Below are 18,576 nucleotides of genomic sequence, written 5' to 3'. Positions count from 1 at the left end.
TAATTACCAGTTTCTGAACTTTCTGAAAATTATTGTGAACAACATATACAAACATTATTTCTTCGTTCTATGCAGGACATTGGGCTCATTAGTTCATTTTCGGTGTATGTCTTCACAGTTTACCAAAATAAAAAGGATACTACTAACATTAATATTCTCCTCTTGAGTGTTCCTTCCTAGTAACCTAAAGGTCGTTAAGTTCTTAACTTTTGTTTTAAATAGAATACTTGTCCTGCTTAGGCAACATCAAAGGAATATATTGCAAATACAAACAGGTAGTAGGATTTGTGAGATTTACTTATCTACACGGGTGACTGTATTTGCAGAAGCAATTGTACTTGAGTAATGAATTTAATAGGAAGAAAATGGGATTTTTATAGCGAAAGGCTACAAATAAAATTTCGTTAAAGTTGATCTCTGAAAGGTTAATTTATTTTCATTGATTCAAGCGCGATAGGTATCATTTAAATATATCACTGAGTCATGTAAATATAAATACGCAATTCTGATTGAACCTATTTATTTATCACCGTTATATGTTACAAAATATACAAAACAACGTTTCGAAGATTTGTTAAGGGGATTCGGTAGGTTAAAAATTAAAAAATTATACATTTTTTTTTATTTCAATTTATTTTTCTGTGTTGTTTTCTGAACATTTTTGACATAAAAAATTATTTAATTCTGACAATGGGAAGTATTTTAAAAAAAATATACAACATATTGTCTGCACAGCTGCAATTTTTACCAGAATTGTATCTATGGTAACGACAAAAATATTATTTATTTGTTATAATAACTAGCATCCAGAAAGTTGTTTTTCTTTCAATGGTTGGCTAACCTGAAGTATTGTGCCAATAAACAGCAGACACGAGAAGTAAGAAAACATTGTTTGTTTACATTCATGAGTTTATTTCTTTATTGTGAAAACTCAAAAGTAAATACACATTACAATTATTTTTCTAAAGTGTTGTGTCTAGTGTTTTAGAAGAATATATTATTCCAAATGCCTAGGAGTACTAGTGTTTTCAAGAAAAAGGAAAACGAGTATTTTTGTAAGAAGACAGTAGAAACTGAAATTAGGCATAGTCCTAATGCTGATGTTTTGGAAGATATGACTAGTCTAGATGAACCAGTTAGTGCTTCAAAAGCAAAACTAGGAAATATTTCCAATAACTACCCAATCTATTGTTGATGGTGAGCCTAGTCTAGCCTATGAAATAGTTGATTTGAATAGTTTGTTGAAAATAATTTCTAATATAGCAGTTTGTAAACATTGCCATGAAGCAATTGATTTCAAAGTCGGTAGGCGTGTTGGACTTTTCTTTTCAGGTGATTTTACATGTTTTCAGGTGTGTAGTACAAAGACATTAGCTTCATATGAAAATTGCTGTACTTTACCTGATAACCCATCACACAATAAAATGTATGACCTAAATGTTAGGTTAGTGTACGGTATGCGTACTATTGGAAGGGGCCAGGTCGCTTGTGAAACTCTTTGCGGCGTGCTAAACTTGCCTAAACCTCCTACAAAGTTTAGTGAATACATTAGAGTTCTAGGGTCTACAGCTGAGGATATTTGTTTTTTCATTTATGAAAGAGAGGCTGTAGAAGAAGCAGTGAAAATAATTGATGGAAATAGGGATTTGTGTGTTGCCATCGACGGCACTTGGCAAAAGCGTGGACATACATCTCAAAATGGCGTTGTAACTGCTACAAAAGTGTTGATACTGGTAAAGTTGTAGATGCCGTCATACTGTCTAAGTACTGTCGTTGTAGAGGCAAGTTTACTGGCCATCATGATGATAATTGCAGTGCTAATTACCAAGGAGTAAGTGGGGGTATGGAAGTGGTAGGAGCCTGTAAAATATTTCAACGGTCCGTTCCAACTTATGATGTTCGCTATATTGAATATCTTGGAGACGGCGACTCTAAAGGGTTTGCTAGTGTATTAGAAAGCATGCCTTATGGTAATGACTGTCCAGTTACAAAAATTAGAGTGCATTGGACATGTCCAAAAGCGTATGGGCACACGCCTAAGGACATTAAAACTAAAAGAAGGTAAGCAAAACAAATTGATGGAAAAACGCTTAGGCGGTCGCAACCGACTAACAGATGCTGCTATATTATCATTCAGAAATACTACGGATTAAGGCTCATACGCAGAAATATAGGTAATTTGAATGACATGAAGCAAGCTATAATGGGCAGAATACTACCATTTACTATCAAGTAACTCTAATCCTCAACATGGATTTTGCCCGAAAGGAAGTGATAGTTTGGTGTAAATATCAAAAATCATTGGTCCAAAATGAAAAAATTATGATCATGAAAAAACATTTTCACCTACCACTTGCCATAATGGAGAGGCTAAAACCTATTTTCAAAATATCTTAGTGCTCCTGACCTTCTAAAAAAGTGCTTACATGGTAAATCACAGAATCCCAATGAGTCTGTGAACCAAAAAATTTGGACTCGCCTACCGAAAACCGTGTTTGTAAGCATTCACACACTGCACTTAGGTGTATATGATGCCATCAATACTTTTAATAAAAGGAAACATAGCAAGGTGTATGGTATTTAAGAAACAGGGATTGATTGTTGGGCAGAATTTTTGTGATGCTATGAAAAATAAAGATATATCCCCGGCTAAAAAAGGCTCAGCGCATGATCTCGGAAGTTGCAAAAAGAACAGACAATCCCGTGAAAGTGCTAAAAGGAAGTTGGAAGATGAATGGGAAGATTTGGAGGATCCTGATGATCCCAGTTATGGAGCAGGATGCCATTAACTTCAGTTACATATTACCAAGTAAGACCAAATGTATATTTTAACTTTAACGTTGATTTCCCGGAATTTTAATTTTTTTTCTTACTTATGTACCTTTATCTCAGGAAGTATTAGATGGATCATTATGAAAAAAAAAAAAAAACCACTTGTACATGCCAGCAATATACACATTTTAAGCGCGTAACATTGTAAAAAAAATCTTTTATAATTACGCAAAAAAATAAATAACGTAAAATTTTTTCAAAAAAAAAAAACATGTATTTTTTAAAAAAATTCTTTTTTAATGAAATTTTCTTAAAAAACCAAAATGTTTTGCGCTCTATTTCATGATAAGGACCTAAAATTAACACATAAAAATTTTACTGTAATCGAACCAGTTTGTTTCCTGAGAAGAAGGTACATAAAATATAGGAATATAGGCATTGTAAGGATAGGGCCTACCGAACCCCCTTAAACTATCCCCTCTGTAAGTAGTGGGGGGAGGGTTGTATTAAAACTAAAGGATTCAAATATATCAGTAAGCAGTTTGGAGTCCAGTTGAGGCGTTGTCTCAAGCACAAGTCACGAGTACGATAGTTGAAGAGCACAATCACATGTCATACCAGCACATGTTGGCTGTTTCTTCGGTACCGCATCGTGTTATTTGACGTCCTGCCTCTCCTACGTTTGCTAATGTTGGTGTGGCGTGTCATTGTGCTCTTGAATCCTGGTACTCGTGACTTGTGTTTGAGACAACGCCTGGATTGGACTCCAATCTGCAACCAACTGCCTAATTTAATTTAAAATGCTATGATGACGCGTCTAAAAACCGCGTTGATATCAAAAGCATTCTACAGTATAGAAGAGTGTATGACTCACGATTGGGAGACAACATGATTGGCTGACTGACATTGGAGTAAGAGTGGGAAAAATTCGGAATGAATGAGAATTGGTAGGAATGTAAAATTTGAGTATGTGCATAAAAATTAAAACTTTATACAATCTTTTACTTATTTTAAAGTAAGAACAAATTGATAGAGTACTTATACAGTATATGTTTTATAGAACGATTATGATCAGTTTTGCACGACACGACGTATGTATGGCACTAAAATAATTGTTATAAGCGAATAACATCAACTTGTATTATCTTTACAGTGTAACAATTGTACATATACAATTAAATTTAAACGGAAAGTGTATAACTGAGGATCTATGATAATGACTTAATAACATATTTTCAAGGTGCAATTTTATAACTTTTTTAATATTCTAAAAGAGAGAAACTCAATAATAGTAACCAGCCTCAAACTAGAAAAGGTTTTATATCCATACGAATATAATGTACGTAATTGTATGCTTTACCACTTGTCACGTAATAAAGTTCGCTTAGGTTCCAGGGCAAATTACAAATCTATAACTCATTTAATATCCTGCGGAAAGACAGGTAAACATACATACTAACATATAATCATACAAAACAGAAATTGAAACAAAAATTACACTTATTAAAATTGTTTGGTTGGACAGCCATTTTTCTAGAACACCTGCTTGTCTATGTAAAAATAAAATTTCATGTACACTTTATATTCTACGGATAAACCTTTCACTGGATATCTGACCTAAAATACATTCATATATTTGTTCATTGAATTATGTTTTTTACCGTAGTTCAAATAATAAAAGTTCCGGTGTGCTAAGGAGGATACTAAAACGTTGAAGTATGCTAAAATAAAATTCTGTCAACAACTTTCAACATTTTTCACTCTAATAATTTTAGTTTACCTCCATGAATAAAAATATGCTAAAATCTTATATGATTGTAATGAATTTTTTGAAATAATTATTTATTTTAGTTTTTCTCGTTGCCTTCATTGGTACTCATACGACTGACGTAAAAATATTCGCTGACGCTCAGCAGACTCCATGGAGTGACATGACCTGTCATCGAATTCAGTGTTGCCTTTATAATAATGAAACTTCATGCACAAATCTCCAGGTATTCTCCTTTTAAAAATATCGTACAGAAATGTAGAAAAACAAATAAACAGACCGACAAAAGAAATTTTCTGATTCTACAAATGATGTACATCTCTATATCTCACGTATTTATTTTCTATTATTCGACTCAGAAAAATATCTGCGCGTAAGGGCGAGAGAGCTCTATTTAAAATCATTGTGACCAACATTATTGTTAGGATAATTAAAAATGCTGCAATGAATTATAATTTGAAAAACCTTACAATGTTGTGATGTTGAAATTGCATCATGAACGGTTATGTAATGTTGCTTTTCAAATGTTTTATTATTATTATGAGCCCTATATTACAATACTTTCGTATTTCCTAGTATTCTGTCCTTTTAAATGTTGACCTAAAATCAAGAGAGAGTTTCCTGGGACCAAGAAGGACCACGTACTAAGTTACCTGTTAACGGTTTAGCACCTCTCTGTTAAAGGTTTTAGTAAATTCGGGCTGAGGAGCTGACGAACATCGACACGAGTTCGAGAAACAGCAGTCAGGTCTTTGATAAAACTATTTATTGTCATTGATCAAACATAGCCGAAACAGACAGGGTCATAATAAAGTAAATACATATATGTAGTTATTTATGACTACGAGTTCAACAGTTTGCTAAAGATAGTTACTCAACCCAGTAAGTAATCTAAACAAACAAAACGCATATAACTACAATAGAAGCATTGGATATCTTATGTACGTTGAATGCTCGTAGGGATCTCCCCAATATTAATATAGGAAGGATTCAGAGTTCGCCAATTACAAAAGTAGATTTAAAACTAGCCTCGTAAATCGAGCAGACTTCGCAAGTTTATTAAAGAGTATAACATAAACATGGTATATCACTGTATCTGATTTTGTCAATCATGCTCAGGGGTGTCTTTTAATATCTTATTTTTTGCAATGTTACCCTCCTTTTAACCACCCTGAGAAAGTGTTAGTGAATTAGTTTAAGTATTAATTAAATTAGTGAAGTAAGTTATTAGTAACAATGTACATAATTTTAAAAATAAGCAGGTTATGAGAGTACAATGTAATGAATACAATTATTGGAGTACGTTTTGTATCCTTTAAAACTGGTTTTCTAAGAATTAAAATATTTTCTACTTAACTTCTGTTTACGTATAAACGTTGAATATCCTGTATTACATCGCTTAAAGTGGTGCAATCAATTTTAGGTATGGAAAATATATTATTTTTGTTATATTTATAGCTTTTATAGATAAATTCCCTGAACACATAGAAATATAGAACAAGGTTTTTGTCGCTAGTAATGAAATTACTGATATAAAAATTGAATAATGTTAGCCAATTTGTAATCACCCAAATAAAAACGTTAAAAGATAAAAATGTGAAATTCTTTAAAGCAAGTACATGAGTTGTAGCTTTGGTGAGTGACATGGTATTTATTTATGACTTAAAGAAAATATATTTTTAATTAAAAATACCATGCAAACATCCATGCAAACAAAAATACCATGCAAACTAACAAAACCCATGCAAACATGTTAACATTTCTCATTTCTTCTTCACCCTTTTTTGTTTGGATATTTACTGAAATTGTCTAGATTATTTAATTTAAACAATGGTTATTTTTACGAGCATTTATAAAATTATGTTTCTATATTTTCTTATTTTCTGTATTCATGGAAGTTATTATAAACAGATGTGAAATTTACATAAAAAACATTTCCAAACCCAAAATCGATTGCCTTTCAATACTTTATCATAACTACTCAAATCTGAATTTCTCAGCATACATAATAGTATTGTAAATTGACTGGAATCTCTAACTATTTTACAGTATTTCTACACTATCTTCGCCCGGTTGTTCTAGGGGTCTTCCTTTCCATCCTAATCTTCATCTCGATATTTGGCAACATCCTGGTGTGTGTGGCGATCTATACGGACAGAGGCCTTCGGAGGATCGGGAATCTCTTCCTGGCATCCCTCGCCATAGCCGATCTCTTCGTAGCTGCTCTTGTCATGACCTTCGCGGTCGTCAACGATCTCCTGGGATACTGGATTTTTGGAGCCCAGTTTTGTGACACCTGGATCGCCTTCGATGTTATGTGCTCGACCGCCTCCATCCTCAACTTGTGTGCCATCAGTCTTGACCGATACATCCACATCAAGGACCCTCTCAGGTATCACGCAGTTATTTATATTTTGATCGGATATCAAAGGTTAATATATCGAGTAAAATAGAGAACATGCTAGATACCACATGTCCCTTATTCCACTCACATGTTAGTTGATATTGGAAATTTACTTATTGATATACTGGTATGGTAATAATATAACTGAGACAACTTTTTCCATTAATTAAATTAGGGCTTGTGCGCATGTATGTATAGAACTAAATGTCGCCCACAAGCATGTTTGTAGTTGTTTGTAACTTGACTCGTAACATATATAATATCAAATATGTAAATGTGTGACGTAATAACATAATTGTATGATATGGCTAGCTGTTACACGAGGCTTCACGTGCAAGTTTCAAAACAAGATCTTTACACTATTTATTAAAAGCTCAATAAAGGGTTATATAACATTTTTCAAATGTATACTGACGTACATTGGGTTCATATTATTGCAGTGTTCATGGTTTAGAGAATCAGAGTATAACCTAAACCCAATGTCATGTTTTGTACGTATTTAAGCATTTATGGTTTGAGCGAATTATATGTCCGACGCCACTTCTGAGTTTTACTTGTTGCCCCGATAAAACTAATACAAATCTAAAGGTCTCGGATAACTAATTTAAGTGTAAAAAGCCTAATATATTGATGCCATATATGGGTTTGTCCTGAAGTCCCGATGAAGAATATATAGACACATATATAATATATATATATATATATATATAATATATATAATATATATATATATATATATATATATATATATTATACACATATATAATATATATATATATATATATATATATATATATATATATATATATATATATATTATATATATATAGGTGTGGATTTCCGGTCGTTTAAATTTCCTTAGTGCTTCAGTTGAGTTTGGCTTATAGCCCCGATCAAAAGCTATAAACGTGTATAGCTCTTTAAAGTCTACGTCCTGGTCTTATAATTTACTTTCCGTTTGCGATAATTACATTCACTTAGTTGTGTTTGCCTTTGTGTACCGATGCGGAAAATTGGACTTAATTCATAACGGCGCTTAAAAAATGTCTAATCAATTAAATGGTTTTAAATTCATAACTGGCACAATATGGATTGAAATGTAAATACGAACATTAACTTTGCCTTTGCTATTTGCAACACTACTGATCAATCACAGTTACTACATTTTAAACTGTAAAATGTTTACCTAATTGACAAACTCCAACTGAAAGTGTCAATAGCTGTTTAGCCTCTCTTAAATTTTAACTCTAATATTTAAATGTTACAATTTTTTTCTACAATTCTTTCAATTTTCTCAATAATATAGGTAATATTTAGATCTTTCTTTTCATATAAACCTTCGGATTTAAACGAATATAAATAAAAACTAATTAGTTAAGTAGATTAGCTCTCAGGTACACATTTAGCGATTCGTTTTCAGTTACGAAATTTCTTCATTATCGCTAGAGGTAGTATTAACCAATGTGTATAATAGCCTAAATTTGTTTTTGATCACTATTCTCATTCCTCATGTAAATTAATAATTAAAAGAAATGTTCTCGTATAGGCCTATTAATTATTTATATACAGGGTAGTATAGTTGCGTGAAATATAATAACCAACTGATATGTGTAAACGGCGTTTTTTTGTGAAGGAGTGTCATACATTTTCTTTAACCATCTGATAGTAGCTATACTATTAATTATTTATATACAGGGTAGTATAGTTGCGTGAAATATAATAACCAACTGATATGTGTAAACGGCGTTTTTTGTGAAGGAGTGTCATACATTTTCTTTAACCATCTGATAGTAGCTATACTATTAATTATTTATATACAGGGTAGTATAGTTGCGTGAAATATAATAACCAACTGATATGTGTAAACGGCGTTTTTTGTGAAGGAGTGTCATACATTTTCTTTAACCATCTGATAGTAGATATACTATTAATTATTTATATACAGGGTAGTATCGTTGCGTGAAATATAATAACCAACTGATATGTGTAAACGGCGTTTTTTGTGAAGGAGTGTCATACATTTTCTTTAACCATCTGATAGTAGCTATACTATTAATTATTTATATACAGGGTAGTATCGTTGCGTGAAATATAATAACCAACTGATATGTGTAAACGGCGTTTTTTGTGAAGGAGTGTCATACATTTTCTTTAACCATCTGATAGTAGATATACTATTTTAAAACCTTAGATGCAGCAGCCCATATTACACTTCTCGCAAATTTACATCAGTGCTGTACCGATTACAGCATTTCTGAGTTTATCTCAAACCGAAATCGAGAGCCGAGGGATTAGCACGCTAACCATTAATTATTTATATACAGGGTAGTATAGTTGCGTGAAGTAATTATGTAGGCGGCACCACGGGTCGCGTAACAGGCTTCACTCAATCTATAGGTCATGCAGTTTAGATATATTTTACAGAGAGATTTTAGGTAATACAGAGATTTTTACAGTCTCCAGGCGGACAGAAGAGAAACGTGCAACCTGCAAGCAACGACGCTCACTGTCAAAGTCTATGGATAGACAAGCGCTATCATCTATCAAGTTTTTATGAAGCAGTGCAGTTTCACGCAAATTTTAAAAACTGTTGATGAAATATTTCTTAAAATTTCTCTAAATACTTGGAATATAACGTATAATATAATGTATAATGTATAAAGGCGCAATCACATACCTATCACCAAACACAACGTGTTTATTTATGTAATTTTATTATTTATTTTTTATGCAATATAAAATTTTAAGAGTTTGATTTTTCCATAATGACAGATAGTGGAATGGCTGTTATTAATGGTTACGTGAGGTATCTAGCACATAAACCACAATATGACGGGTAGAGTGGGGAGTTGCTTTCTGGATCTCACTTCAATACGTGACCGGAAAACCGTTACTACCTACGTGTCGGGTGACGTTTTCATGTTTAAATCGTCACCTCAATACTCAATACTATAGTGAATACTTTTATATGGAAATTAAATACATAATTTATAATAGATATGCTAAATGTTTAAGCATACATAAATATAAGCGTGTAAGGGTGTACAAAAATATAGAGAGTAGATTTAGAATTTAAGTATTTTAATATTGACTACTATTAATAACTCACTTCTATAGTATTAGTCCAAGCAATTAAAATAAAGTAAATGACTGTAGAATCAAGTTTCATTGTAATCAAATACATCGTACTAAAACAGGGACGATGGAGATTAATTCATTAATTTATGATCTACAAAATAGTGCATGTTCTTACGTTTAGCATTAGGGAAGTAAAATTTAGTTTTAAACTTAACTGAATCATAATTAGTAAAATAAATAGACTATACTTATCGTACACTAGAAATACACATAATTAATAAATTTAAATTTACTTTGATAAGATTACAAGGCGTAACTTACATTTGGTTGTACTTGTATGTGTTACTGCAGTGTCTCATCTCATTGTTGGTTTTAATAAAGAGAATGTTAACGCCTCAGATAACTCCATATTTATTTAGTATATATCTATATATATTTCCAATTGTAGTTCTACTAAAAGGGGTTATAGCTTAAGCCATGCTGGTTGCCATTTATTGCAAAGCTGCAACGTACCAAGTGACACTGTATGCAAAACAATGGCTTTATGGTGTTGGTTGAACTGAGCGAGTGATCAGTTGTTCGACGATAGCTGGTATCACAAGCGAAACACCCGCCATTGTTAACTCAATGTGTTCTGCAAAAGAGGTAGATCCGTGTGTTATTGTCTATTTAGAGTTCCTGCACTGATCAGTTAGTAGGTGGCTAATTATCGTGATAACCAGATGTTGGGATTGACTCTGTTCAGAAACCATACATTTTAGACGTGAATAAAAACAGCTTTTCGTCATAAATTATTAATTGTCATGGAATACAATATATACCTGTATGCTTAGGTGCCACATAACGGTTGTAAAGGGGAATCACCTTTCACCCTTTTTTTGGATAAAAAGGATTACGCAGCAATCTTTGAGTAATCATTTAGTCCAGATAGTCGTCCCATTTGTTAATACAAGAATTAAAAGAATACCTCAGCCCATCCAACTCCAAAAACCTTGTCATAAATTTAAAATTATGGATTATTGACCTAAAAATCTGGAGGTATAATTACGTATCCCTATGTTTATTCAGTGTGGGTTTAATGTTCAGACAAATACATCAACGGAAGTGAATAACAATTCCAAATCATCAGTTCAGTAAATGGTACAAGAAAATTGCTTGACGTGTAATTCTTCAATATTTATTATATGACTCAAACACAAATTTGTAAAAGTTCTTTGAGGTAGTTTGCCAAGCTTGAAATAATTTAAAATTAATTTGTGGGCCAAAACTATTGACAGTGAAGTATGGGCATCTTAATGAATGCTGATGTGAGTCGTCGACAACACAGTAAAAATCCAGTTAAAACCTCAATTAACATAAAGCTGAACTGTGTTTGTGTGTGTGTGTGTGTGTGTGTTTGTGTAATTTTGAAGGTCACAATGAGACAGAAACAATTACCAAAGATTTAAAAATTAACGTCATTTTTCATGTTTTTAAGTAAATCTAGACCTCTTGATTTTATAATGGAACTTTATGTATATGTATGTATTATGTATATCTTATAGAATAGGATAATTTAAACGCAGATTTTAATTGATTTAAAGGTTAGTGTTGAGTGTCTTAGTACTACAATGTAAGCAACTCTGGTCCATCATGAAAATCAAGAAAATCAGTGTATCCATTCAAACCAACAAATGTTTTACTTAATATAACAAAATATCAAATATACTAGTTAGTAGTTTATAGGTACCCTGTGTATTTATATAGTTTGTAATACATTGAAAAGATAATGATCTTAGCCAATGGCCGAGCTATTTCAGTGCACATCAGAAACAAGCTTTTGTGAGACGCAATAAGATTGTGAGGCATCTAGCTATTGTGCAGGTGAATAAAGGCAAGACTTCTTCAGATATATTACGTTTTACTCTGAATGGTTGGGCCCGTCGAAATAATCCTGCGCCGTTTTTATACTTGCTTTACTGTAGAAATTGTGAAGAAAGTTGGTTCAAATGTAGCCAAAATCTGTTATTTATAGTTTTTTATATTTACTGAGCTACCAGTATACCATATATAAATATGTATGTTTAAATATATATGAAAAAAATAATTCATCCTACACAAAATATTTCAAATATGGCTTTTCATATAAGTTTTTATGATGTTAAATAGATTATGTATTGGCGAAAGGACAATTAAGGGAATTAGATGCTTATCATAGATTATTGGAATCATTGGGTCATGCTTACTTTCTCTTACATTTTTTAAAGTATTAAAATGGAAATCCACACAATGCATTATTTGCAAATTCAAAGCTGTAAGTCTTTTAAATAATGCATCAACGAATTTCAAGTAACATGAAATTGTAAAATTTTTAGAATAATTAGAAAAAACTATTGCAACTAATAATGCGTAGTGAGGAAAGAAAATCCAAACACAGGAGTCTTTCCGATGTTAACAAGTAGGACTTGTCAACCTAATTTTATGTGTTGATCTTTGCACTATTGATGGTAGAACTAGGTCTAAACGCCGGGTCGTGTTGTAAAAAGTTGTTCCAGTGTTTTATACTCTCAATGATTGTAAGGTTGGATCGTGAGAAATACCTATTATTTTGCATAGCCTAATAACTTATTACTAATAACATTACATTTTAAAAGCGTATTTTGTAAATAATAATATTATTAGATTGCTTTATCTTTTTTTAACCACTAAATTAATTGAAGTTAGAAAGAAATAAACTTAATCCATTTGTAATTTTTTATTTATACTATGTGCATTTTAATGAATCCATCATCAGGTACATATAGGTAAATATAAATAAAAAATATATAGAAAATAATTAGACTTAGGTTTAAAAACTAAAAACAGAGTTATCGGTCGTAATTTTATTATAATTTTCAACTCCAAGTTTACATTTAAGCCATTTAAGTAGTTCCAAAGTCAGTTTTTGTTGTTTAAGGAAAATATTTAAAAATATCCATTTAAGCAAAAACCTCTGATAAACACCCTTTAAATATCGTTAAATAATATAAAATGTAGTCACCTATATAGTCACATATATATGCCACAGAGAGCCACATTCATTTGAGAGTACCCACAGTCAGGATGATGTATCTACCTTCTGTAAATTGTTTTAAAACTTAAGCTGAGACTCAGAAGGGGATTATTGCAGGTATAGCCGGTGGGTGACACGGAGAGTAGCGGTAGCGTCCATCGCCTGTGTCTGGCTGTTGGCGGGTCTCATCTCTTTCGTACCCATCTCACTGGGGCTCCACAGGCCGCCACAACCGCTGGTCTTCACCTCTGGTGACACCGAGTACCCGACCTGCGCGCTAGATCTCACTCCCACGTACGCTGTGGTCAGCTCCTGCGTCAGCTTCTACTTCCCCTGTGTCGTCATGCTGGGCATCTACTGTCGACTGTACTGCTACGCCCAGAAACACGTCAAGAACATCCGCGCGGTCACCCGGCCCTTGACCGCATCCCAGGGCCTCGCACCCGTCACACACCACGCCTCCTCGCCCTACCATGTCAGCGACCACAAGGCGGCTATTACTGTAGGGATCATCATGGGAACTTTCCTCCTCTGCTGGGTTCCCTTTTTCTGCGTCAACATCATCGCCGCTTTCTGCAAGACCTGCATTCCTGGCATGGCCTTCAAGGTGAATATATTTTTGCTCACTTTCGGCTTTCTATGAACAACCATATAATGTTATAGTGTTTAAAAATTCTTGAATTATGTGCCAGATTATTTTCACGAATTACCAGTTTAATTTAATTTCAAATGATGCCAACCAAGCTAAAATTGCCACGTTTTACATGTTATAATAATTTCAAAATATATGTTTTAAAATATGTAAGAGTTAAACCATTACATTATTTACGAAACAAATAAGGTAAAATATTATGTTTGTATTGTTACAGAAATGTGTTATTACGATTTTTTAAATTATCTGTATTTTAATAAAATAAATCTTGATGAATAATTAATTGACTATTTAAATTTGGTTGAAACGAATTGGTATAAGATTGATTTATACGCTCCTAATTGCGAGTGCCAAGAATATTGATTACATGAATATTAAATCATCTCTCAGGCCTCAAATGAGACTGACATTACCAATTCAAGAAAGGAAATTAAGGAATTCAGACCAAATGTTGCTAAGTATCTTCTGCAACTAGCTCAGAATATTTTATTAATGATCTGTTACAGTAAGCGATATTCCACAATAAAGTGTCATTCTTTAAATAATTATACGTCGGTTTAGCTGTACAACTACTGTCATTGTTTTGGATGTTTACTTTATCTCAAAAAGGATTCTTTTATTACCAAAATTTTCATAAAATATTTTGATATTGACTTTTATTATTTTTTATGTATTTCTTTCAGATATATATTCTACTTATACTTATAGTTGATTTGCTAAAAAGTGATTTAGATTCTCCAATAAGTTTACGAGTTTTGGGGTTTTGTACGGTTAGCATTTGTAAGGGCCATAACTTACTTTTGAGATTTTGGTTAGAACAAATAATTTTTGGATGTGAAAGAATATTGTTTAGCTGGAGGGGGGGAGGGCTTAGTGATTATAGTTTTATGTGGTTTATAAAATAGATTTAGAGTTCTGAAAAATTTTCCTGAAGAGTAAATGCCACTTCAAGATTTCTTGTAGACTAGGAGTGATTAATAGTTATGGCAGAAAGTCAGTTTTGGTGGTATGATACACTATAAAATGATTATTGTTACTAACGTTTAATGCTTGCACTGTATGACTTGAAGGTGCTGACTTGGCTGGGGTACTCAAACTCCGCCTTCAACCCGATTATATACTCAATCTTCAACACTGAGTTCCGGGACGCCTTCCGGCGCATCCTGACAGCTCACTCGCCGCCCTGCTGCTGCCGTCGCTATGGCAACGTCGCTGTGTCGCTCGGCACTAAGAGTCACGACACCAAGGTACAAGGATCATCACAATCAGCACACACAAAAGTTAGGGACCACCTTTTGTCAAACAAACCTGAGTTTAAACCCTTAAACTCTCCTACCCTTTAAATCTTTAACGCTTTTGGGAGAACCCTTATTTAAAGATCTTATCAATAAGCATCCGAAAGTCTTTAAATTATACTATGCTGAAAGTCCCACACTACTGGCCCCACACTGACCAAATAACTGTATATTTAAAATATATTGCATTTTACGAACCCTGTAAATAATTTATTTTGAGTGAAGTCTGAATGTTTATTTACTAAGCTGTTATAAAATGCATACGTTTCAAATATCGGGTAACACATGTTTACGAATGCAACGTGGATTTTTTGAACAATTTGATATCTAGATTAATACACCGTAAATTCAAATTAGTTGAAAAGATTGTAAGGAATATACTCATGAAAATGTGTTTGTAATGTTTTTCTCGTATAATAACGTAATAATGAAATAAATATAATATTTCTCTGTCATCGCTGAATTCAATTGTAAAATACATTTATAGAATTTTTATTATTACGGTAACTTAACTTAGAAATATTCTGCATTTCAGGCAAAACAGAACGGTAGGAAGGAGTTCAACAGTTCGAGCCCTCGCAGCAGTATTGGCTCGCTGCGACAGACGAGGGTAAACTCCACAGATAAAGTGATTCTGGAGGAGGAGACTTGCGCAATCTGACCTGGCCCCGCAGTGGAACTAAGGCTGCCGCCGCCTATGTTCACTAAGGAGGAGCTGGTCTAAGCAATATTACCGTATCGGGGTTTGTCTCACCTCACAACTAGTTCTGGCTCTGTTATTAAATTTAGAATGAACTATTCGGCAATCATTCAAAGCCATGCAATGAAAAAATGATAAGGAAACATACAGTTCCCAACATCGTACTAACATTTTTCGTTATTAACTTACTTTGTTTTTTCACTATCAAAACTGGGGAGTTCTCACTAAGTATCATCTCAAAGATAGGCGGATGTATTTCAGTGGATATTATGTCAACTATTCCTACCATAAAATAGTATTGTTTACAACACAATTAAGTACAAGAATATACCCATTTAGAGACTTTGATGATTTCAAAACTGATAATATCATTTTAAAATACATAGACGGCACATTCCGTCCATATTTATTTGTGTTGGTCAAAATTATCTCAACAAATAACAGAAAAATAATGATGATTTGTAAACGTAACGGCTGATGCACTCTATTCGCTGATTAAATTTAAAATATTGAGGCTTTGTGTAATTCTTGTGTAGTATTTTAAACTACAAACTATTTTACAACTAACAAAGTTAGTTAAAGGTTTTATGAATTTATATTACATTTCTTAACGTATTTTTTCACACAAATAAATTTAGTCACACAACTTAGCATCCCAATTGCAGCCATCAATGGTTTTCACAACGTGACAGTTAAGGGAATTTTATGTGTACAAATCCTTGCTGGAATGTACTATAAAAGCGATATTTAATTAGATTTTGACTTAAGATTGTTGCTGTAGTGCCTATATTTTTTTGGTATCTGATAACTTACACTCTCAATATGTATTCGATCTATACAGGTCGTCTTATTACACGGTACACTTTACCTGATCAGGTACACCACCTCTTGTATTTGTACCTCTTGTATTTGTATGAGTACAAAGTAAATGGTCAGTCAGTTTGGAATGGTGTATTATTAACGCAATGTTTCCTAAACTACTAAACAAAGAATTAGGTTTAATGCTGTTTCATTGAAAGATATCCTACCTCCCTCTTTATTATCGTATATGTTACATAGTAACTCTATGCTTCAATTTGAACCTTGTACAAGTATTAAGTGCTCATCAATGCGAAACAATAACCACTACTGTTGATTTTCCCATGAAAATTTAAATTAGGATTTCCTTACAAAAATCAACGAGAACATGCTATAGTTGATTATTTAAATTAAACATTAATTAACTGATAATTCACGTCGGGCTGTGTCTTATAGTTTGTTGAAGCATAACGGCTATAAAATTGTTTTATTGCATCAACCCCCCTTTTCATTAAGTCGAAATGGCTCCTCGTTTTATTATTATCATGAATCATCTTCCTAAAAAGAGTAAATAAGATAGAGATATTGTTATCAAATGTCGTTTAGCTTTTGTAATTGCTTATTTTAAACTAATTCATCGGAAGTAAAGGTGGTTATACAATATATAGAAAATAAAAGTACACTTATTCCATTATTTACGTTGTTTTCAGCCGACCAGTTAGGGGGCTCAAACAAACCTCGAATAAAGCCAGAATTGAAGTCGCCGTATATGAACTATACATACGTTTTTGTTGTGTAAATAGTTACATTGCTTGCACCAACTTTCAAGCAATGCACAGTAATTGTTAAGCTTGAAAATGTGTTTTAAGTTTAATAATATTTAGTTTTGCAAGCAAATTATTTTGTACATTAATACTTGTTGTGTTATCGAAGGAGAGAAAAGTTGTGAGAAAGTATGATGCAATGTAGAAACGTGTTTCTGTGATATAGTTTATTTTAGGAATACTGTCTGTGTACGTTAAGTGTATATAGTTAGTCATAATGGAAAATGAACGTGTTTGCGGTGATTTAAATAACAGTTTATATACAATTGAAATCATTTTAAAATATATTAATACATACAGGAGTTAAATATGTGTTTTATTATTGCAATGTCAATTTATTTTCAAAACGTTGGAGAAAACCTAATGATAATTTTGAATTAAATATTATATAAAGCAAAACTTTACGTGACAAATTTAGACAGACACCTGCAAAATGTTTTATATGTAATATGGCCTGAGATAGAAACAAAATATGAGCTATAAAAAAACTTTAAACACAGCTCTAAAACCACCACCCTCATGAATTATCTAATGGGCATCATTTAGTGGTCATCTATCCACAGAACTTTGTTGATATACTTCGGTCCTCAAGCCACATAGGATAAAGTGGTGTTATTATCAACAACCAAACTTTGTTTTCTACGTATTACACTAATGCTTATTTAATTCTAATCAAATACAAATCTGTTCTTTCAAAAGAATCAGCTAATCGTAACTAAAATATTGCTTTATTCTAAACAAACCAAAGTTGTTACTCTTAAATAACAGTAAGCTCCAATAAAAACTGTTATAATCACTGAAGCTTAACTGCAATTAAAATCGGGTTTTCAATATTTTAAAATCTATATATAGTCATATGTTTCAGAAACAACAAATACGTTTTCAAAATTAGTAAAGACATTATAACTTAACTTTAATTTAACATTAATATACTTTTGTAGTTGTGAGTAAGTATGTCGTTTATAACAGAATAATGCGTAAAGATTATTAGAGAAACTCTCTTCAAAAATAGAGATAATAAATAAATAAATAAATATATATATATATATATATATATATATATATATATATGTATATATATATTTATATATAAATATATATATAAATATTTAGAACGTTTATTTATTGGAGATGAATTTATTAAATAGATTTGAAGATACCTAACATATATTAAGTTTAAAATTTATAGCTTTTAAACGGTTAAAAAATTAGTTAAACAATTGGTTAGTGGGAAATATTAATTAATATTTCCAT

At 32.2% G+C, this 18,576-nt stretch overlaps 1 protein-coding gene across 1 annotated transcript in view; it reads left to right on the top strand.

Moving 5' to 3' along the window:
- Positions 1 to 18,325, top strand: part of LOC124359437 (dopamine receptor 1-like) — a 51,330-nt gene extending 33,005 nt beyond the window's left edge. Inside the window, exons 3-6 of the mRNA XM_046812176.1 lie at positions 6,623 to 6,932; positions 13,171 to 13,660; positions 14,776 to 14,952; positions 15,536 to 18,325. Of these exons, the coding sequence (XP_046668132.1) occupies positions 6,623 to 6,932; positions 13,171 to 13,660; positions 14,776 to 14,952; positions 15,536 to 15,661 (1,103 nt within the window). The 3' untranslated portion in view covers positions 15,662 to 18,325. The remainder of the gene's footprint in view (positions 1 to 6,622; positions 6,933 to 13,170; positions 13,661 to 14,775; positions 14,953 to 15,535) is intronic.
- The last annotated feature ends 251 nt before the right edge of the window (positions 18,326 to 18,576 follow it).

The sequence above is a fragment of the Homalodisca vitripennis genome, chromosome 4 (assembly GCF_021130785.1).
Source record: "Homalodisca vitripennis isolate AUS2020 chromosome 4, UT_GWSS_2.1, whole genome shotgun sequence".
Taxonomy (NCBI): domain Eukaryota; kingdom Metazoa; phylum Arthropoda; class Insecta; order Hemiptera; family Cicadellidae; genus Homalodisca; species Homalodisca vitripennis.
This window is presented reverse-complemented; position numbering and strand designations above follow the sequence as displayed.